This window comes from Vicia villosa, linkage group LG2 (assembly GCF_029867415.1).
Source record: "Vicia villosa cultivar HV-30 ecotype Madison, WI linkage group LG2, Vvil1.0, whole genome shotgun sequence".
NCBI lineage: Eukaryota > Viridiplantae > Streptophyta > Magnoliopsida > Fabales > Fabaceae > Vicia > Vicia villosa.
This window is the reverse complement of record NC_081181.1, coordinates 89,533,231-89,553,323: the sequence shown is the minus strand read 5'-3', so window position 1 is coordinate 89,553,323 and position 20,093 is coordinate 89,533,231. Positions and strand designations below refer to the sequence as shown.

Below are 20,093 nucleotides of genomic sequence, written 5' to 3'. Positions count from 1 at the left end.
ACCTTCTGCTTCTCAAGATCAGAAAGATCAATCTTGTAAATGTTGTTCTTTCTCTTGCCTGTAAATAGGATTGAGCCATCCTTCTGACTTACAGCCTTGCAAGACTTTTGGTTGAAGATTATATCATAACCATTGTCACTTAATTGACTTATGGACAATAAGTTATGCGTTAATCCTTCTACAAGAAGTACATTGGTTATGGAAGGAGAGTTACCAAGGCTTATGGTTCCAGAACCAATGATTTTGCCCTTCTGATCTCCTCCAAACTTGACTTCTCCACCTGGCTTAAGCACCAGGTCTTAGAATGTAGACCTTCTTCCCGTCATGTGTCGCGAGCACCCAGAGTCCAGGTACCATGACATTTTGCTTTTTGTCCTCTTTGCCGCCAAGGATATCTGCAACAGAAATTATCTTCTCCTTAGGTACCCATAATTTCTTGGGTCCTTTCTTGTTAGTTCTCCTCAAGTTCTAATTGAACTTGGGTTTAGCAGAATATTTAACAGGAGGAACAGCATGATATTCTTTAGGTTTGCCAGCATGATATTTCTTAGGATGTGTCACAAGCTTCTTGGTGTGAACAGTGTTAAACTTCTGTGCATGTGAAGTGAGCCTAATATCACGTGCATGGCCATATTTGAACTGATCATACAATGCCTTGTATGTGATCTTCAGATCATCAACAGGTTCAAATTTATGTGAGGTATCACCCTCATAGCCAAAACCAAACCTTCTGTTTCCAGAAACACCATATATCATAGAAGCAAGATGACTTCTGCCAATACTTCTAGATAAGAACTTTCTGAAGCTCGAGTCATATTCTTTCAGAATATGATTCATGCTAGGAATGGATTTTTCTGTTTCAGAAGGAGATCCACTATCTTTGGATAGATTTAAAACTTTTTCCTTCAGTTCAGAATTTTCCAATTCCAGCTTCTTAGTTTCAAATTCAAACTGCTTTTTCAGCTTTTTGTATTAGATACTAAGATGAGCCATGAGTTCCAGAAGTTCTGTTAAACTGGAAACTAACTCTTCTCTAGATAGTTCAGAAAATACCTCTTTAGAATCTGATTCTGATGTAGATTCTGATCCATCATCTTCTGTAGCCATCAGCGCGAAGTTGGCTTGCTCTTCTTCAGAGTCTGATTCTGATTCTGATTCAGAATCATCCCATGTTGCCATAAGACCTTTCTTCTTATGAAACATCTTCTTGGGATTCTCCTTCTGAAGTTTTGGACACTCGTTCTTGTAATGTCCAGGCTCATTGCACTCATAGCAGACAGCCTTCTTCTTGTCAGATCTTCTATCACCGGAAGATTCTCCTCGTTCAAATATCTTTGAACTTCTGAAGCCTCTGAACTTCCTTTGCTTGCTCTTCCAGAGTTGGTTTACCCTTCTGGAGATCATGGACAGTTCATCTTCTTCTTTAGATTCTGATTCTTCAGGATCTTCTTCTCTAGCCTGAAAAGCGTTAGTGCATTTTTTAACATTAGATTTTAATGCAATAGACTTACCTTTCTTCTGAGGCTCGTTTGCATCCAGCTCTATTTCATGGCTTCTCAAGGCACTGATAAGCTCTTCCAACGAAACTTCATTCAGATTCTTGGCAATCTTGAATGCAGTCACCATTGGACCCCATTTTCTGGGTAAGCTTCTAATGATCTTCTTTACATGATCAGCCTTGGTGTAGCCTTTATCCAGAACTCTCAATCCAGCAGTTAGAGTTTGAAATCTTGAGAACATCTTCTCAATATCTTCATCATCCTCCATCTTGAAGGCTTCATATTTCTGGATTAGAGCAAGAGCTTTAGTCTCCTTGACTTGAGCATTTCCCTCATGGGTCATTTTCAATGACTCATATATATCATGGGCAGTTTCACTGTTAGATATCTTCTCATACTCAGCATGAGAGATAGCATTCAGCAAAACAGTCCTACATTTATGATGATTCTTGAAAAGCTTCTTCTGATCATCATCCATTTCTTGCCTTGTAAGCCTTACGCCACTGGCTTTCACTGGATGTTTGTAACCATCCATCAGAAGATCCCATAATTCACCATCTAGACCAAGAAAGTAACTTTCCAGTTTATCTTTCCAGTATTCAAAGTTTTCACCATCAAATACTGGTGGTCTAGTATAACCATTGTTACCATTGTATTGCTCAGCAGAGCCAGATGTAGATGCAGATGTATTTGTTGGAATTTCACCAGCCATCTTTTACTGAAGCGTTTTTCTCTTCCTGAATCTTTTCTAAACACGGTTAAGTGCTTGCACCTTAGAACCGGCGCTCTGATGCCAATTGAAGGATAGAAAAACACTTAGAAAGGGGGGTTTGAATAAGTGTAGTCTTAAAAACTTGAACGATAAAAACAATTTGCACAGTTATTTTTATCCTGGTTCGTTGTTAACTAAACTACTCCAGTCCACCCCCACGAAGTGATTTACCTCACCTGAGGATTTAATCCACTAATCGCAACAGATTACAATGGTTTTCCACTTAGCCCACGACTAAGTCTTCTAGAGTATCCTGATAACAACCTGATCACTCTAGGAACAAATGCTTAGACACAAGCTAAGACTTTCTTAGACCACCACGTGATCACTCTAATTACAACTGCTTAGACACAAGCTAAGACTTCCTAGAGTATCCTGATCAACACTTGATCACTCTAGTTACTTACAAATTAATGTAATCAATTTTAAGAGTATTACAAATGCTTCTGAAAAGCTATAATCACAACAGTGATATTTCTCTTAACGTTTAAGCTTAATCTCACTAATATATTACAACAGCAATGTAGTGAGCTTTGATGAAGATGAAGTTTCTGAGCTTTGAGTTGAACAGCGTTTCAGCAAGTTTTTCAGAGTAAGTTTGTTCAGAATTAGTAACCTTGCTTCTCATCAGAACTTCATATTTATAGGCACTTGAGAAGATGACCGTTGGGAGCATTTAATGCTTTGCGTATTCCGTACAACATTGCATTTAATGTTTCACACTTTTGTCAACTACCTCGAGCCTTGTTCACGCTGTGTCTACTGACGTTGCCTTTAATAGCTTCCAACGTTCCTTTTGTCAGTCAGCGTAGCCTGCCACCTGTACTTTCTTCTGATCTGATGTTTGTGTATACAACGTTTGAATATCATCAGAGTCAAACAGCTTGGTGCATAGCATCTTCTTGTCTTCTGACCTTGAAGTGCTTCTGAGCGTGATACCATGAGAACTTCAGTGCTTCTGCTTCTGATCTCAAGTTCTTCTGATGCTTGCATAGACCCATGTTCTGATTCTGCCTTGACCATCTTCTGATGTCTTGCCAGACCATGTTCTGATGTTGCATGCTGAACCTTCTAAGACAAAGCTTCTGAGCGCTGATTTGTGCGTACTCTTTATATATTTTCTGAAAGGGAAATTGCAATGTATTAGAGTACCACATTATCTCACACAAAATTCATATCCTTGTTATCATCAAAACTAAGAATATTGATCAGAACAAATCTTGTTCTAACAGGAAGGACCCGAGCCAGGATCCCGATGGACTATGGTTTTTGATGGAGCCTCTAATGCACTTGGCAATGGCATCGGAGCTGTGATCATTTCTCCTGCAGGAGGACATACACCATTCACTTCCAGATTATGTTTCAACTGCACTAACAATATAGCCGAGTATGAAGCATGTATTCTGGGTCTTAAAGCTGCAATCGATCTGAGAATCAAGTTTCTGGAGGTCTATGGAGACTCGGCCCTTGTAATTTATCAAGTCAAAGAGGAATGGGACACGAAGCACCCGAATCTAATTCCTTACAAAGAATATGTGCTGAGTTTGATTCCTTATTTTGACGAAATCACTTTTGAACATATCCCGCGTGAAGAAAATCAACTGGCTGATGCCCTAGCTACCATGTCATCTATGTTCAAAGTCAGGTGGGAAAATGAGGCGCCAATGATAACCATTTACAGACAGGATGAACCAGCCTATTGCAATGAGGTCAATACTGAAGGAGTGGAAGAAAAACCATGGTTCCATGAAGTAAAAAGATATCTCGAAACCCAGGAATACCCTGAAGGGGCATCCATTAACGATAGAAAGTTTCTAAGAAGATTCGCTACCAAATTCTTTCTGAGTAATGGAATCCTGTACAAACGCAACCATGACTCAACTTTGCTTCGTTGTGTGAACAAGAAGGAAGCGGAACAGATTATGGAAGATATACACGATGGTGCCTTTGGTACTCATTCAAGTGGACATACAATGGCTAAAAAGATTCTGAGAGCAGGTTATTACTGGTCTACCATGGAGACAGACTGCCATAATCACTCCAGAACTTGTCACAAATGCCAGATATATGCCGAAAAGTACATGTACCTCCAGTCCCATTAAACGTTCTGACGGCTCCTTGGCCTTTTGCAATGTGGGGAATCGATATGATTGGAGAAATCAAGCCTACTGCTTCCAACGGACATCGATTTATACTGGTCGCTATTGACTACTTCACAAAATGGGTAGAGGCAGCCTCGTTTGCTTCAGTCACCAAGAATGTGGTGGCCCGGTTTATCAAGCACAATCTCATTTGTCGGTATGGCATCCCTGAAAGGATCATCACAGACAATGGCACAAATTTAAACAACAGGATGATTACTGAACTCTGCATGCAGTTCCAGATCAAACATCACAATTCATACCCATATCGACCAAAGATGAATGGCGCCGTGGAAGCTGCTAACAAGAACATCAAAAAGATGATACAGAAAATGACAGTAACCTACAAAGACTGGCATGAGATGTTACCTTTTGCTCTTCATGGTTATCGCACATCAGCGCGTACTTTAACAGGGGCAACTCCATTTTCCTTAGTCTATGGTATGGAGGCAGTTCTTCCAATTGAAATTCAGATTCCTTCCCTAAGGATTATGAAAGAAGCTGATCTAGACGAAGACGATTGGATTCAGACTCGGTTGGACCAGATAAACTTGATTGATGAGAAGAGGCTTGCAGCTATTTGTCATGGTTAGTTGTACCAGAAACGTATGATCAAAGCCTTCGACAAGAAAGTCAAAAGTCAGGCATATCAAACCAATGATTTGGTTGTCAAACGTATCATCTTACCACAAGGCGACCCCAGGGGCAAGTGGACTCCCACTTATGAGGGACCATTTGTAATCAAGAAGGTATTCTCAGGCGGAGCTATGTTGCTTACTACTATGGATGGCGAGGATTTCCCACACCCTGTAAATGCGGACATAGTCAAAAAGTACTTCGCTTAAAGAAAAGCTCGCTAAGTTGAAAACCTGAAAGGGCGACTTAGGCAAAAAATGAGCGTCTCGGTGGATTGAAAACCTGAAAGGGCGATCCAGGCAAAAATTAGAGACTAAATAAATAATAATTATCCCGGTAGGCTGAAAACCTGAAAAGGCAGCCTAGGCAAAAGTTAGGGAATAAAGTGTACGACTATGTCCCGTTTGGCTACCTACTCGCCTTCAAGGTTCAACACATCAAAGGCACCAATCAGTCCAATCACTTTCTTCCAACAAGTGAGGGATGAGATACTCGAAGACAGATTGGCAATAGCAGAGTCGACACTTGACTGGATTATTTTCACATAGCTATTTCCCTTTATAAATACTTTTCAAAGTTTTATGACAATTTCCTACTACTAGGATTTTTGTCTCCTTGTACTAATCCGCCTATTATGGCTCTCTTTCAAAATCAATATAGTTCATGCTCAAAATCAATGTTTTTACTTTTTCTGTTTTGAATACGTAAACGTCCCAATGATAATTTTGAATGAACATATGCATTTGAATATGATTGATGTTTATAAGAAAAACAGGAATAGCAGTCAGGTAATGTCCCAATCATCTGGACATCATCCCAAAACCAGCATCAGAAGAAAAGTTCCCCAACAGAGATACGTTTCTCGGCAAAATCATCAATGAGATTTTTCTCTCCAACAAAGTGATTCGAGAAACCTTATTCCCCAGCAAAGCTGTTCAAAATCACTATCCCTAGAAGGTGTGATCCTCCACACCGAGGCTTGGTCAAATAGTGCATAGGAGGATTACACATCTTTCTTATTCCCATTCAGGGTACATCAAAATCAGAACTTTCAAATTACCTTCATCCTCGAACGGTAGTCAAATATCCCTCAACAGAACACCCTGGTCCGTAAGGAAGTTCCCCAGCTGAGTGTACTCGAACAAGATAGCAAAGATCATCAACAATCACAATGCCTTTATTTCCAAAATAACAAGCAGGGATTTATTTTCCCAACCAGAAGTTTGATACGCTCTAAACTGCATAAGTCATGTCCATACATCATACATCATACACATACTCATACATAGCATATAATGTTTCATGACAAACGCATACATAACATGCACGTTTCTCATTTAGTTTGAGAATCTCAACATATACATTACATGCATCATGACATTGCATGTTACTAACTTGATTTTTTTCAGGTGGACGAATATCCTCAGCAAAGTTATTCTCAATCACATGCAGTATCCTCCTGGATTCTATTCAGACAAACATTCCTCTCAGATATAATCAAACCAAAGATTCATTCTGAAGAAATCTCTCTTTCCGAACCACCTATCAACTCAAAACAAGCAACGCAGATCTAAGTCGATACCTTGGACAGTTCCTTAATGATATACCATCAGATCTAAGTCGATACCTTGGACGGTTCCTTAAAATGATCTACCTTCAGATCTAAGTCGATACCTTGGATGGTTCCTTAAAATGATCTACCTTCAGATCTAAGTCGATACCTTGGATGGTTCCTTAAAATGATTTATCTTCAGATCTAAGTCGATGCCTCGGACGGTTCCTTAAATCAGTCAACCTTCAAAGATCTAAAGCGGATACCTCAGACGGTTCCACGACGATCAAGCATTCAAAATCTAAAGCGGAAAAACTTTGGACAGTTCCGTAACGACCAGCCTCCAAGATTTAAAGCGGTAACCTCGGACGGTTCCGTAACGGTCAACGCAGAGGTTTTTCAAATCCTTCATCAAGATATAATCAAAGGATTCATTCTGATGAACAAACCATCAATACATTCGCCAGATGGCATCTGAAAACCCATCTCAGGTAATGTTTCGATCTGCCAACAACATTTCTCAGACAAAACTCAAAGCAATTTCCAACATCACTTCCGGTGGAGGTAAGTGCAAATTTTCAAGGCATCTAAATATTCAATCATCTTCTACCTTCAGATTCCAATCGGTCTCTTCAGGTTTAAGAAGATTGAATAGGGGCAACTGTTATACCCCAAAATTTGCCCGCATCTTTTTTCAAAAAAAAAAGGCAACAGACTTCTGTCTAAAAATTGGGAGTTTCATATAATCTTGGATTTTATTTCATAAATATCCTGATTTTATGAATACTCGGTTTTTAGAATTTTTCTTATACGGTATTTTGGTTCGCTGTTGAATTTATTCTTACACAAACGCCAAGTACTGTTTATTTTTTCACACACGCTGTTTATTTGAGATTTATTTGCAGATAAATAGTACTGACGCAATTGGTACAGAATTAAATTTTGCAGGCGCAGAGTCTGGGGATTCAGACTGTACTGGTAACAAGTAAATTATTATTAGATTTTGTTTCCCACTAATTTTTGTACTATACTATTGTTTTCAAATCTTTTCCTTTCTTTTCAAATCTCTTTCTTTCAAATCAAATCCTAACTTTATTCCATACATCTCTCTTTTCAAACCCTACCATACACTTTCTTTCAAATCCTACTACCACTCAAATTTTCCTTTTTTGTACGGAATCACTTCATTCCCCAACGTCTCTATCCTTCTTTTCACTCTATAAATACCTCTCATTTTTTCCATAAATTCTCACATCAAATTTCAACTCATTTCTCAAACTTCTACCTCATAATTATTTTCTCTTCTTCCCCGGCAAAAATGGCAAAATGGATGGATACGTGTTTTCTTATAGTCATCACTATTTTGGTGGTGATCATGTCCTTTTTCTGTCTGCATAGTCCTGAAAAATGCGGACCTGGGTTGCTTACACTCCCGTTCATCTATATGTTGTTATTTATAGCATGGGTTTTTAATCGTCATTTTTAAAGTTTGTCGTATCTTTCGCTTTCAAATAATGTACCGTTTATTTTATTTGTCGTACTGTTCATTATATTATGTAATATTTGTACTGTCAGTATTAAATGTCGTACTATCTATCGTACTGTCGTTTAATTATCAAGATAATATTATGTGTGTTTTCTGCTAGTTAAATATTTATTTTTCTGTGCATTAAATATTTTTCAAGGTTATTATCGGTAATTTCGTTCACGTACGGTATATTTTATTTATTTATTATGTTTTGTGTTTTTCTAACAACTCATGTAAATAAATTTTCACCATTAACACAACAAAAAAAAAAGAAAAAATTAACTTTAACTGTTAAGTTTTCACTTTAACTGTTACGTTAATGCCCGGACAGCCAGTTGACAGTCAAACTCGCTGACAGCACGATTCTCCGTATTTTGTACCATAAATCAAATCAATCTTTTGCATTTCAAAATTCCAAGATTTTTGTTCTAGAAGTCTTCTGATAATCACATGATCAGCAGAGACTCAACACTGCACAAAAATCAGGTACGCTCAACTGTCTCCTACACAAACAGTCCCTAACTAGGGTTTTTGTTTTTTTTTTCAGGAGAACAAGTTTTTTGAGACCTCAAATGGATTTAATGGATCTCCATATGTCTCAAAGTATCACCAGACAAATTTTCAAACTTCAATTCGCTCAGACGCACAATCAACAGCTCAAACAGTCAATAGATGACCAGTTTGACTGAAAAGTCAATAGACAGTCAAAAATGAAATTTTTTGTCAACATCCATATTTTGTCAAAGGATTCATCATTTGATCATTGGTTGGTAATAATTCATCAAGAAAAGATCAGAAATCAACAAAACCCTAAGTTTCAAAATTAGGGTTTTCTCCTAAAAAGTCAACTGAACTTTGACCGGCCATAACTCTTTCCTCGTTCGTTCAAAAAATTCCAACCAAAGCTTGTTTTGAAGGAAATTCAATTATATTTCAAATGCAATTGATCCCATGGTCATTGGATTTACCATTTGGAAAATATGAGCCAGGACATTACAGGTCATTTTCAAAGTCAATAAAAAGTGGTTTTTTGTCAAAGGCCATAACATCAAGATAACTTCTCCAAATGCAAAAAAGTTTCCAAAGTAGCTTGTAGAGGACATCTTGTGGTTTCTAAAAAGTACAAGAACTCCTTCATATGATCAAAATTGAGGGAGATATGCCTTGTTGAAGTTGGCTATTTTTTGGGAAAATGCATGAAACTAGCATTGATCAAAATGATTTTTTTTCCAAATGAGGCCAAGTTTTCATGATCCAAACATGTTCCCAATAATGTTGAAGGGCTCCCACGACCAACATGAGGCCCATAACATTTTTATTTCATTTTTAATTTAACTTTATTACCTTTAAAATTAAATTAAAAAGAAATGGTGCAAGATCATTATCCAAAGCTTTTGTCTCTTGCTTGAGTCACCAAGATAGCTTAAAATCTGCAACAAAGAGATGTACAGCAGGCCTAGAGCAAGAGGGTGAAGAAAATTCAAAGCCATGGCCAAAGAATTCAAAGATTTTTATATTAAAAAATTCAAAGATTCAAAAATCATAAATGCTTGGTAGCTTAAGTTTGCAGCACTTCTTTTTGTTTATAATGGCTTGTAATACATCACCAAAGAAGAAAGGGACACGAAAATTGGCAAGAATATAACAAAGAAGTTCATAAAAATCTCAAAAATATCACATACTTTGAACATTTTCGTTTTCTTTGTATAAGCTCATATCAATCTCAAATAAACACTTCAATCTTCTCCTGGGCTATTATAGAACAGGTTCAGACCAATAGTCATTCTTGTTTGTACATAGAACATGCATAACCATTCTTCCATATTCTATTAAATTTCCAATTTTAATATCTCATGTTCTAATGCTTTTCAATGTAATCTAATGGTTTCTATGGGTTCCTACCATGATTTAGAGATGATCCAACGTATCACATGTGAGCCATAAACCCTAAAGCATCGTGTGCCATTTTTGAACTCCAAGAATGTAAAGCTTTCGTTTTCATAGATGGAGGGGGTTTTAGTCAAAACTAACACCACCAACGAACTCCCAGCATGCCATTTAGTGGATCTGGGTTGTTCTTGGTAATTTATTTTCACGTTTATGTAGGTTCCAAGAAGCATGGAAAAAGGAAGAAAAATCCGCAGGTAATTTGGCTGCAAAATCCGCAGCAAAATCCGCAGGAAAAAGGAAGAAGAAGATGAATAGTGGAGAAGACTCTTTGACCGCTCGCGTGGCACTTTCCCTTCCTCTCATTCGCTGGTCAACTCGCGTGTGGGCCCAGTCAGAGATTTGAATTCTCTTTGAATTCAGTGCAAGCAGTCTCATCATTATATCATGTTCCCTTTAATCTGAGCCACTAGATGCATCTAAAAATTCATCCTACGCTCACGAATGCACATCCATACCATGGACTCCACTAATTATCACACAGGATCACAATTTAATATATTTTCTATTTTATTTGATTTTCTTTGTAAAATTATTTAAAAATAGTTTTAAAAATCAGAAAAATATAAAAAAAATATTTTTAGGTTGATAAAATATTGTATTAATTTTTGACACAAAAATATTTTATTTGTCTTAATAATTAAAATATTTTGTTTAATTAATCAATATATATTCATATATTTCATTTTAATTATTTCTAACCTATCAAAAAATCAGAAAAAAATATTTTCTTTTATTAAATTGAGTTTATATATTATAAACTAATTTTGTACATATTTAGAATATTTTTCTCTTTAAGTATAATTATATGTTAATTAACTTAATAGTTTCAAAAACAATTTCAAAAAATCCCAAAAAAAAATTAATTTTATTTTAAAATTAATTAACAAGCACTTCTAACATATTTTAGACTTAATTTTTAGGTTTAAATTTTATTTCTAAATCATTGACCTTTTAGTTAAATTAATCATGCATTAATTCTAATTAAAATCAATCATCGAAAATCCAAAAACATTTTCCCTTTATCTTATTGCAATTTAAATTCATAGATAAGTGTATAGGTTGTCAAAATTATGTAAATAGCGTAGTTTACATTTCTCGCACAATCGATGTAATAGCGTAGATTTATTTTCCGCATTTTACATTCCCGCACTTTAAATTCTGTACATATAAAACTGCGTGTATGTCAAAGATAATAACTGAAGCGTTAGATCACTAATTTCAAAGACAAAAATATCTGAAAATCAGAACACGATCACACTTGTACCTCTTAGGGTAATCCCTCTGTTACTCTTTTCAAAATCAATTCTACTGTTTCAAATACAATTCAAATAATTCCTTTCTGTATCCAGTCAAAGAAAATTTTCTAAAAGAAAATAGGAAAGGACCTTATAAATTTAGGGTAGATCTCCTAATTGCTTGCTCAAATCAAAACAACAAATGTTTCACATATCATTGTGTTTTTCAAAACAAAACTTTCAAAAAAGACAACATTTTGTATATATCCAAACAAGGATCATTACGAAGTTAAAGATCTTTTTTCAAAACATCTTTCGAAAGATAAAACACTTAATATACATCCGCACAAGGATCATTACAAAGTTAATTTACAAAGGTATTTTAAAACCACATACAAGCATTTCAAAGCAAGACAAATGATTCAAACAAGTGAGCTAAGCAATTAAGAGCCCATGGATAACCATGGATACAAAGGGGTGCTAATACCTTCCCTTTGTATAACCTACCCCCGAACCCAAAATCTCTTAAAGGTCTTTTTCTGTTTCTTTTATAAACCTTTCCTTAATTGGATAAAATAAAAGTCGGTGGCGACTCTCTGATTTTCACAACTCAAAAATAAAAGAAGAGTCAGTTCGTATCTCACGAGAAAAAACCGAGGACGACATATTGGTTTGAAGTTGATGAGTTTTGGAGCGGAATTTCTGTAAGAAAAACGTAGGAAAGTTGTTGAATCGTTATGAAACTTCGAAAATTCATAACTGGAGTTTTGGACATCCGATTTGAGTTCCGTTTGAAGCGTCGGAAAGCTAAAGAAATGAACTTTGTTATAAAAAAGGTTGCAGCAGATGTAACATATTTAATTATGACAGAATAATGTTGGAAAGAGGTGAAGATACGGTTACACTTGTTCTTAGAACTAGACTTGTTCGTTGGTACCGCGCGAGACGTCAGTGTCAAAGTTGAGAGGATTGAAAGAATGATTAAAGGCTTGTTGAGAAGAAATTTTAAAAATTATGTGTACCATTTGAAGGAATTTATTCGTCCAAGTGTTTTGCTGTGGGGTGCGTCGGTGTTGTTGGTAAAGAAGAAAGAGGGTTCCATGAGATTGTGTGTGGATTACAGACAGTTGAATAAAGTTACTATCAAGAATCGATATCTGTTGCTGAGGATTGATGATTTGATGGATCAACTGGTGGGAGCATGTGTATTCAGTAAGATTGATTTGAGATCTAGGTATCATCAAATTCGTGTAAAAGCGAACGATATTCAGAAAACTGCATTCAGGACAAGGTATGGTCATTACGAGTATACAATGATGCCATTTGGAGTAACTAATGCTCCTGTTGTTTTGATGGAGTATATGAATAGGATCTTTCATCCTTATCTTCATAAGTTCATGGTGGTGTTTATCGATGATATTCTGATATATTCTAAGAGTGAGGAAGAGCATACGGAACATCTTAGAGTGGTGTTGGAATTGTTGAAAGAGAAGAAACTTTATGCTAAGTTGTCGAAGTGTGAATTCTGGCTAAGTGAAGTAAGCTTTCTTGGTCATGTGATTTCTAAGAATGGTATTGTTGTTAATCCTATGAAGGTATAAGCGGTATCTTAGTGGGAAGCTCCGAAGTGTGGTTCCGAGATTCATAGTTTTCTTGGTCTTGCAGGTTACTACAGAAAGTTCATAAAAGGATTTTCAAAGTTAGCGTTGCCGTTAACTAAGTTAACTAGAAAGGGTCAAGCATTCATTTGGGATTCGAAATGTGAAGAAGGATTCCAAGAGTTAAAGAGAAGATTAACTAGTGCTCCTATTCTGATTTTGCCGAATCCGGTGGAATCTTTTGTAGTGTATTGTGATGCTTCATTGATGGGGTTAGGTGGTGTACTGATGCAGAATCAACAGATAGTAGCTTATGCGTCGAGACAACTTAAAGTTCATAAAAGGAATTATCCGACTCATGATTTATAGTTGGCAGTTGTGGTCTTTGAAGTGTTTAGTGATAACAAGAGTCTGAAGTATCTCTTTGATTAGAAAGAGCTTAATATGAGGCAAAGGAGATGGTTGGAATTTCTTAAAGATTATGATTTTGGGCTGAATTACCATCCGGGTAAGGCAAACATCGTTGTTGATGCATTAAGTAGGAAGTCCTTACATATGTCTATGCTAATGGTGCGAGAATTGGATTTAATTGAACAATTCAGAGATTTGATTTTGGTATGTGAAGGTACTCATAATAGTGTTAAATAGGGTATGTTGAAGCTGACAAGTGCTATTCTTGATGAGATTAGAGCGGGTTAGAAATATGATGTTGGCTTAGTTGATAGGTTGACTATGATTAACCAAGGCAAGGGAGGTGATTTCTAAATTGACGATAATGGTATAATGAGGTTTGATGATCGTGTTTGTGTTCCTAATGTTGTCGAGCTTAGGAAGTGTATTCTTGAAGAAGGACATCATAGTGGATTGAGTATTCATCCTGGTGCTACCAAGATGTATCATGATTTGAAAAAGTTATTACGGTGGCCTAGAATGAAGAAGGAAATTGTTGAATTTGTTTATTCTTGTTTGACTTGCTAGAAGTCGAAGATTGAGCATTAGAAACCGTATGGAGTTATGAAACCGTTGTTTATTCCGAAATGGAAGTGGGACAACATATAAATGGATTTTGTTTGTGGTTTGCCGAGGACAATTAAGAACTATGAAGCTAGTTGGGTTATTGTGGATAGATTGAGGAAGTATGCTCACTTTATACCGATGAGAATGGCTTACCCGATGGAGAAGTTAGCTCAGTTGTATATTGAGAATATAGTTAGTCTACATGGTATTCCTTCGAGTATTGTGTCCGATAGAGATCGAAGGTTTACATCTAAATTGTGGGAAGGTTTATAGAAAGCTTTGGGTACTAAGTTGAGATTGAGTTCTGCTTATCATCCACAGACTGTCAGACAGAGAGACGATTCAATCGTTGGAAGATCTGTTGCGTGCTTGTGTGTTAGAAAAAGGTGGTACTTGGGATAGTTATCTACCTTTGATTGAGTTTACCTACAACAATAGTTATCATTCAAGTATTGGTATGGCTCCGTTTGAGGCTTTGTATGGTAAGAGGTGTAGGACACCATTATGCTGGTATGAATCTAGTGAGAGTGCTATGATTGGACCAGAAATTGTTCGACAAGCTACAAAGAAGATCAAGATGATTCAGAAGAAGATGAAAGCTTCTCAGTGTCGTCAGTAAAGTTACCATGATAACAGGCAGAGAACACTTGAGTTCCAAGAAGGAGATCATGTGTTTCTGAGGGTTACTCCTATGACTGGTGTTGGTCGAGCGTTGAATTCAAAGAAGTTGACGCCGTGTTTCATTGGTTTGTTTTAGATTACAGAAAGAGTAGGAGAAGTAGCGTATCATATTGCTTTATCGCCGATGCTTGTGAATTTTCACGACGTGTTTCATGTGTCTCAGTTGAGGAAATACATTGCGGATCCTTCTCACGTGATCCAAGTGGATGATGTACAGGTTAAAGGAAACCTGACAGTTGAAGCATTGCCTATTAGGATTGAAGATCGAAAGTTGAAACAATTACATGGTTGAGAGGTAGCATTGGTCAGAGTAGCTTAAGGAGGACTAGCAGGTGGTAATGTTACCTGGGAGCTGGAGAGTCAGATGAATGACTCCTATCCTGAACTCTTTACTTGAGGTATGTTTCCGAGGACGAAAACTCTTTTAATGGGAGAGAGTTGTAACACCCCATAATTTTCCATTATTTAATTTAATTGGAATTTAAATTATTTATTTGGATTAATTGGCATTTTAGTGATTTATTGGAGAAAATATGGTAATTGGGACGGTGTGACAATTAGTAAAAGGGGGGTGTTAATTACTAAGCCTTTTACTAAAGTGGAATTGTATTTTCATAAAATAAGGAAATAGGGAAAATGGAAGCAAAGAAAAGAGAAGAAGAACAAGAGAACGTGAAAGAGCAAGAGGAAGAAGAGAAGAGCATTCAAGAACATTTGGCTAAGGTAAGGGGTGACTAATCCTTTTAGCCTATATTATCAGTTTAGTGACGATAGGATTGATTATGTATGTTGTTTATCTCAATTGGATGTAAATTAGGTTTTGGGGTTTGGGGATAATTGTTGTAGGTTGGATGCAATTGATGAATTGGAATGATTTAAGAATATATTTGATGTTAAATGACCCCTAAGTGTGTTAGAAATGTGATAAAAGATGTGAATTGGTTATGTTTTAGTGATGTATTGAGTTTGGTACGAATTGGATTGAGTTAATAATGAGAAGATGCAGTCAAATGTTGATTTTCTGATACTGGTATGTGGTAATTGATTACCGTAATCGATTACTGTAGCGAGGAATAGCCAAAAGGGGAGTTTTTGATCTCGTAATCGGTTACGCTAGGGGCTGTAACCGATTACGTGTGAGTTGTGAAAATAGCGAATAGTTGACGCTATGGTGTAATCGGTTATGCTATTTCTTGTAACCGGTTACACTGAAGCATTTTTGAAAAATAAATGATTTTTCGTGCGTGTAATCGGTTAAACCATTTTGGTAACCGGTTACACTATAGCTTTTTGGAAAAAAATTAATATTTTCTAAAATTCATATCCTTCAAACCGTGTATCTGTTTTAAGTGTCGTTTTGAGCATTGTGAAGATAATTAAATATTCTATATGATAAAATGGTGAGACAGGAAGTGGCTTGATTTTATTTTAAAATCCCGATTTTTAATTCTTTATGGTACGGTTATATATATGGTGTATATATTTGATAAATGTAATAGATGTGGTGATGTTGTGAGAACATGGGTGTGTTATTAATGTTGTAATTGTCGTGATTATGTATGATTTGATTAATGAATGATGCTGAAACATGAACATATTGAGTTCGGTGTTGCTATCGGTGAGTTATATTGAGATGATTTTGTTCGTCGGAATCGGTGTGATGGTGAGTATGTTATATGATTTGTGTAACACCCCAATATCCGCTGCACGCATCAACCGTGTCGGTCAACCGAGCATGTCACCAGCTTAATCAATAATCCCCCTAGGTCCGCTTATCGGCTGCCCAGGAAATATTGTTTTTGCCTCCCGCAGGAATCGAACCACGTACCTAGGGGTTAAGAACGTATTCATAACAATTCCTGCTACCACTTGACCATATGGTCAATTGGTAGCCGGAATTGCTATGAATGTGTACTTAACCCCTAGGTACATGGTTCGATTCCTGTGGGAGGCAAAAACAATATTTCCTGGACAGCCGATAAGCGGACCTAGGGGGATTATTGATTAAGCTGGTGACATGCTCGATTGACCGACACGGTTGATGCGTGCAGCGGATATCGGGGTGTTACATTTTGCATGCATTCATAATCATTTTGATGGCTGAATCTCTGTGTTGTTTGGATCAGTGGAGGCTAATACCCATTGTAAGGAATTAGTAATCGACAGGGCCGTATCCTGGTGTGGTTGGATCGGTTAGATGGGTTAATCCCATGACGAATTAGCACCACATGCATAGAGTCGTTGCATTTTATATGTGTTGTTATAACATGATTGGAAGATTTCCAGTGTTATTTCGTGGTGATGTGTGTGATTGTATTATGATAACTGGTTAGTGAATAAATCTGAGAATCTAAATATGTTGCAGTTGGGTGAATAATATGCTTATGATATTTTGTCGTTATGAATTATAATATGGTTTAATTGTGATATGTATCACCCTTACTTTTGATTATTTTTCAGATTGAGGAGTAGCAGCATTTGTACTTGTTGAGGATAGCTTATAGGTTAGTCTGTTTAGTTTTCGCGTTGGTGTCATGCTCTGGTCTTGTAACACTAGGGAACCCTTGTTTTAGATTTAATGATTAAACTCTTATTTTATTGGTTTTGGATTATGTTAATAAATTGGTGAACTGAAGGTTTATGTTATTCAGTTTTTAAAATTATTTTCCATTGTGTTGAACATGGTTTACTGAATAATACGATTTTGTTCCTTGGAAAGGCATGCCATTTTATTTGATATTTTATTTATTTTGAAGTTGTGACATCCTTTTCATGTTTACTCTGAATTTAAAATTATATTCCGCGGGGGTTTAGAAGGGTGTTACACAATGATTGTGGCTTGGAATATCAGTGGGCTTAATAATGTGGGCAAGACTAAGGAGATCAACTCCCACCTCCATAGTCTTAGGCCAAAGATTACCATCTTGATAGAAACTAGAGTCAAATGCAACAAGGCTAAAGGTGTTAGACACAGACTGAAGCTTAGAGGGCAATACCTTGATAATTACAATAAACATGCAAATGGCAAGATTTGGATAGAATGGGATGACAATAAACTTGATATTAGACACATTGAGAGTACAGAACAGATGATCCACTGTGAGGTGACAAATGCACATGGGAACTTCAGCTTTTGGATAACTGCAATCTATGCCATGAACATGTTGACTCAAAGGAGGAACTTAAGGAAGGACATTGAAAGGATACACTACCACCAAAAGGGCCCCTAGTGTCTCATTGGAGACTTCAATAATGTCACCAAAGTAACTGGCAAAGTTTGAGGGAATATGGTTAAAGAGCAGGAATACCAAGACCTTGAGAATATGATGAATGAAGCTGGACTATTTGAAATGGATAGTACTAGTGAGTATTATACATGGCATAACAGACAGGATGATGACCCCATTTATTCTAAAATTGAAAAAGTGCTTGGTAATATGGAGTGGTTCCAATCCCATCAGGACACCAACATGATTATATATCCCCCAAACATATCTGATCATGCTCTTATTAGCTTACATGATCATGAAAATGAAGTTAAGAGGAAGAGGCAGTTTACGAAACCTTTCTCTGATATATCCACAAAGATTGTGCAGGCTAGAAAATCAATGCTGGAAGCGCAGATTACTTTAGGTGCTAACAGAATGGATAAAAACAGGCCCCCTCGATGCATGATGCAAATTGACTTACAAAAAGCCTATGACATGATTGATTGGAATGCTCTTGAAACTATCCTCAATGAAATGGTATTCCCTAGAAAGTTTACCAAATGGATTATGATAATTGTTACTATTGTCCCATACCATTTTAATGTTAATGGGAAGCTCTCTACAGTTATGCCAACAAAGAGAGGACTCAGGAAGGGAGATCCCATCTCCCCCTCCTTTTTGTGTTGGTCATGGAATATTTGAACAGGTGCTTACAACAACTCTAACATAACCCGGATTTCAATTACCACTCAAAGTGTGAGAAGATGAAGATTACAAATCTGAGCTTGGCGGATGATTTGTTACTCTTTGCAAGGGGTGATCCACTCTCAGTTGAATTAATGATGAATGCTTTCATGAAATTCTCTGACTCTACAGGCCTAAAGATGAATCCCAACAAATGTCAAATCTACTTTGGGAGCATGGATGAGAAGACAAAACAAGAGATCATGCTCAGTACTGGTTTTTCATCAGGGCCTATGTCGTTTCGTTACCTAGGGTCCCTATCACTACACGCAAACTCAACACTCAACATTATCTGTGCTTGATTGATAAAATTACCTGCAGGATCAAACACTGGACTGTGAAGCTACTCAGCTATGCTATGAGAGCCCAACTTCTCAAAAGTATTTCTTTCGCCATCACCAACTATTAGATGTAGTGCTTCCCTCTTCCGAAGCATGTCCTGAAGCGCATTGACGCAATTTGTCGCAGCTTTTTCTGGACAGGATGCAATGACATTAGCAGAAAATCCCCCGTGGCTTGGGAGAAAATTTGTAGTCCGAAGAGTAACGGTGTCCTTAATCTGATTCATGTGGATTATTGGAATAAAGTCACTATGAATAAGCTTCTTTGGAACATTAGCTGCAAAACTGATAGTCTGCGGGTACGGTGGGTCCACACTTACTACCTGAAGGGCATGCATTTGATAGATATCCAGGTCAAACCTAATAGTTCATGGATTATCAAAGCTATCCTCAAACAAAGAGATAGTGTGATGAATCTCCAGGCCTAGAACAATATGGTTGATAAGGGAAAGTTCCATATGAAAACAATATATTTGATGTTACTGGTGCATGAGCAGAAAGTTAGTTGGAGGAAACTCCTCTACCACATTGTGGCTAGACCGCGAGCTCTCATCACACTTTGGCTTGTTTGCCATGAAAGGCTAGCAACAAGGGGCAGGCTCCATCATCTTGGAATGGTTGATAAGAAGGAATGTAATTTCTGTGCAAAGGAGGAAACAGTACAACACCTGTTCTTTGAGTGCGACAAATTGAAAACAATTTGGAGAAATATCCTCAAGTGGATCCAAGTGGTGCATGAACCCGGAGGATGGGAATCTGAGATAAAGTGGTTGATTCCTTATTGTAAAGGAAAGGGAAAGAAATCTGATATCATGAAGCTGGCTATTGCGGAAACAGTATACAAAATATGGCACTACCGGAATGAGGTGAGCTTTGGTCAGAGTGTGAATAATACGAACATCGAAGATCGAATCATCAATACTATAATTTATAGAGCCTGAAACAAATTCAGGCTGAGAGACTATGTAGCTAAACTAATGTTATAGGTTTAGTTTTTGCTTGTTACCCTTGTCTTCTGGTTGGCTGGATCGATTGAGATTGCCTTGTATAGCTTGTTTTTTTTTTTTGAATTAATATAAAGTATCTTTAATTCCAAATAAAAGTGTTTCAATTTATTTTATTTTATTTTTTAAATGTTGATGTCACTTTTGAATTATCTTGACGTTTTTTATCATAATATTTTTTTAAAT

General features: G+C 36.9%; 1 protein-coding gene across 1 annotated transcript; it reads left to right on the top strand.

The window, feature by feature from the left end:
- The first annotated feature begins 19,337 nt into the window (after positions 1-19,337).
- On the top strand, positions 19,338-19,844 carry LOC131649554 (uncharacterized). The gene has a single exon (XM_058919312.1). It carries the CDS (start codon positions 19,338-19,340, stop codon positions 19,842-19,844), a length of 507 nt encoding a protein of 168 aa, XP_058775295.1.
- The last annotated feature ends 249 nt before the right edge of the window (positions 19,845-20,093 follow it).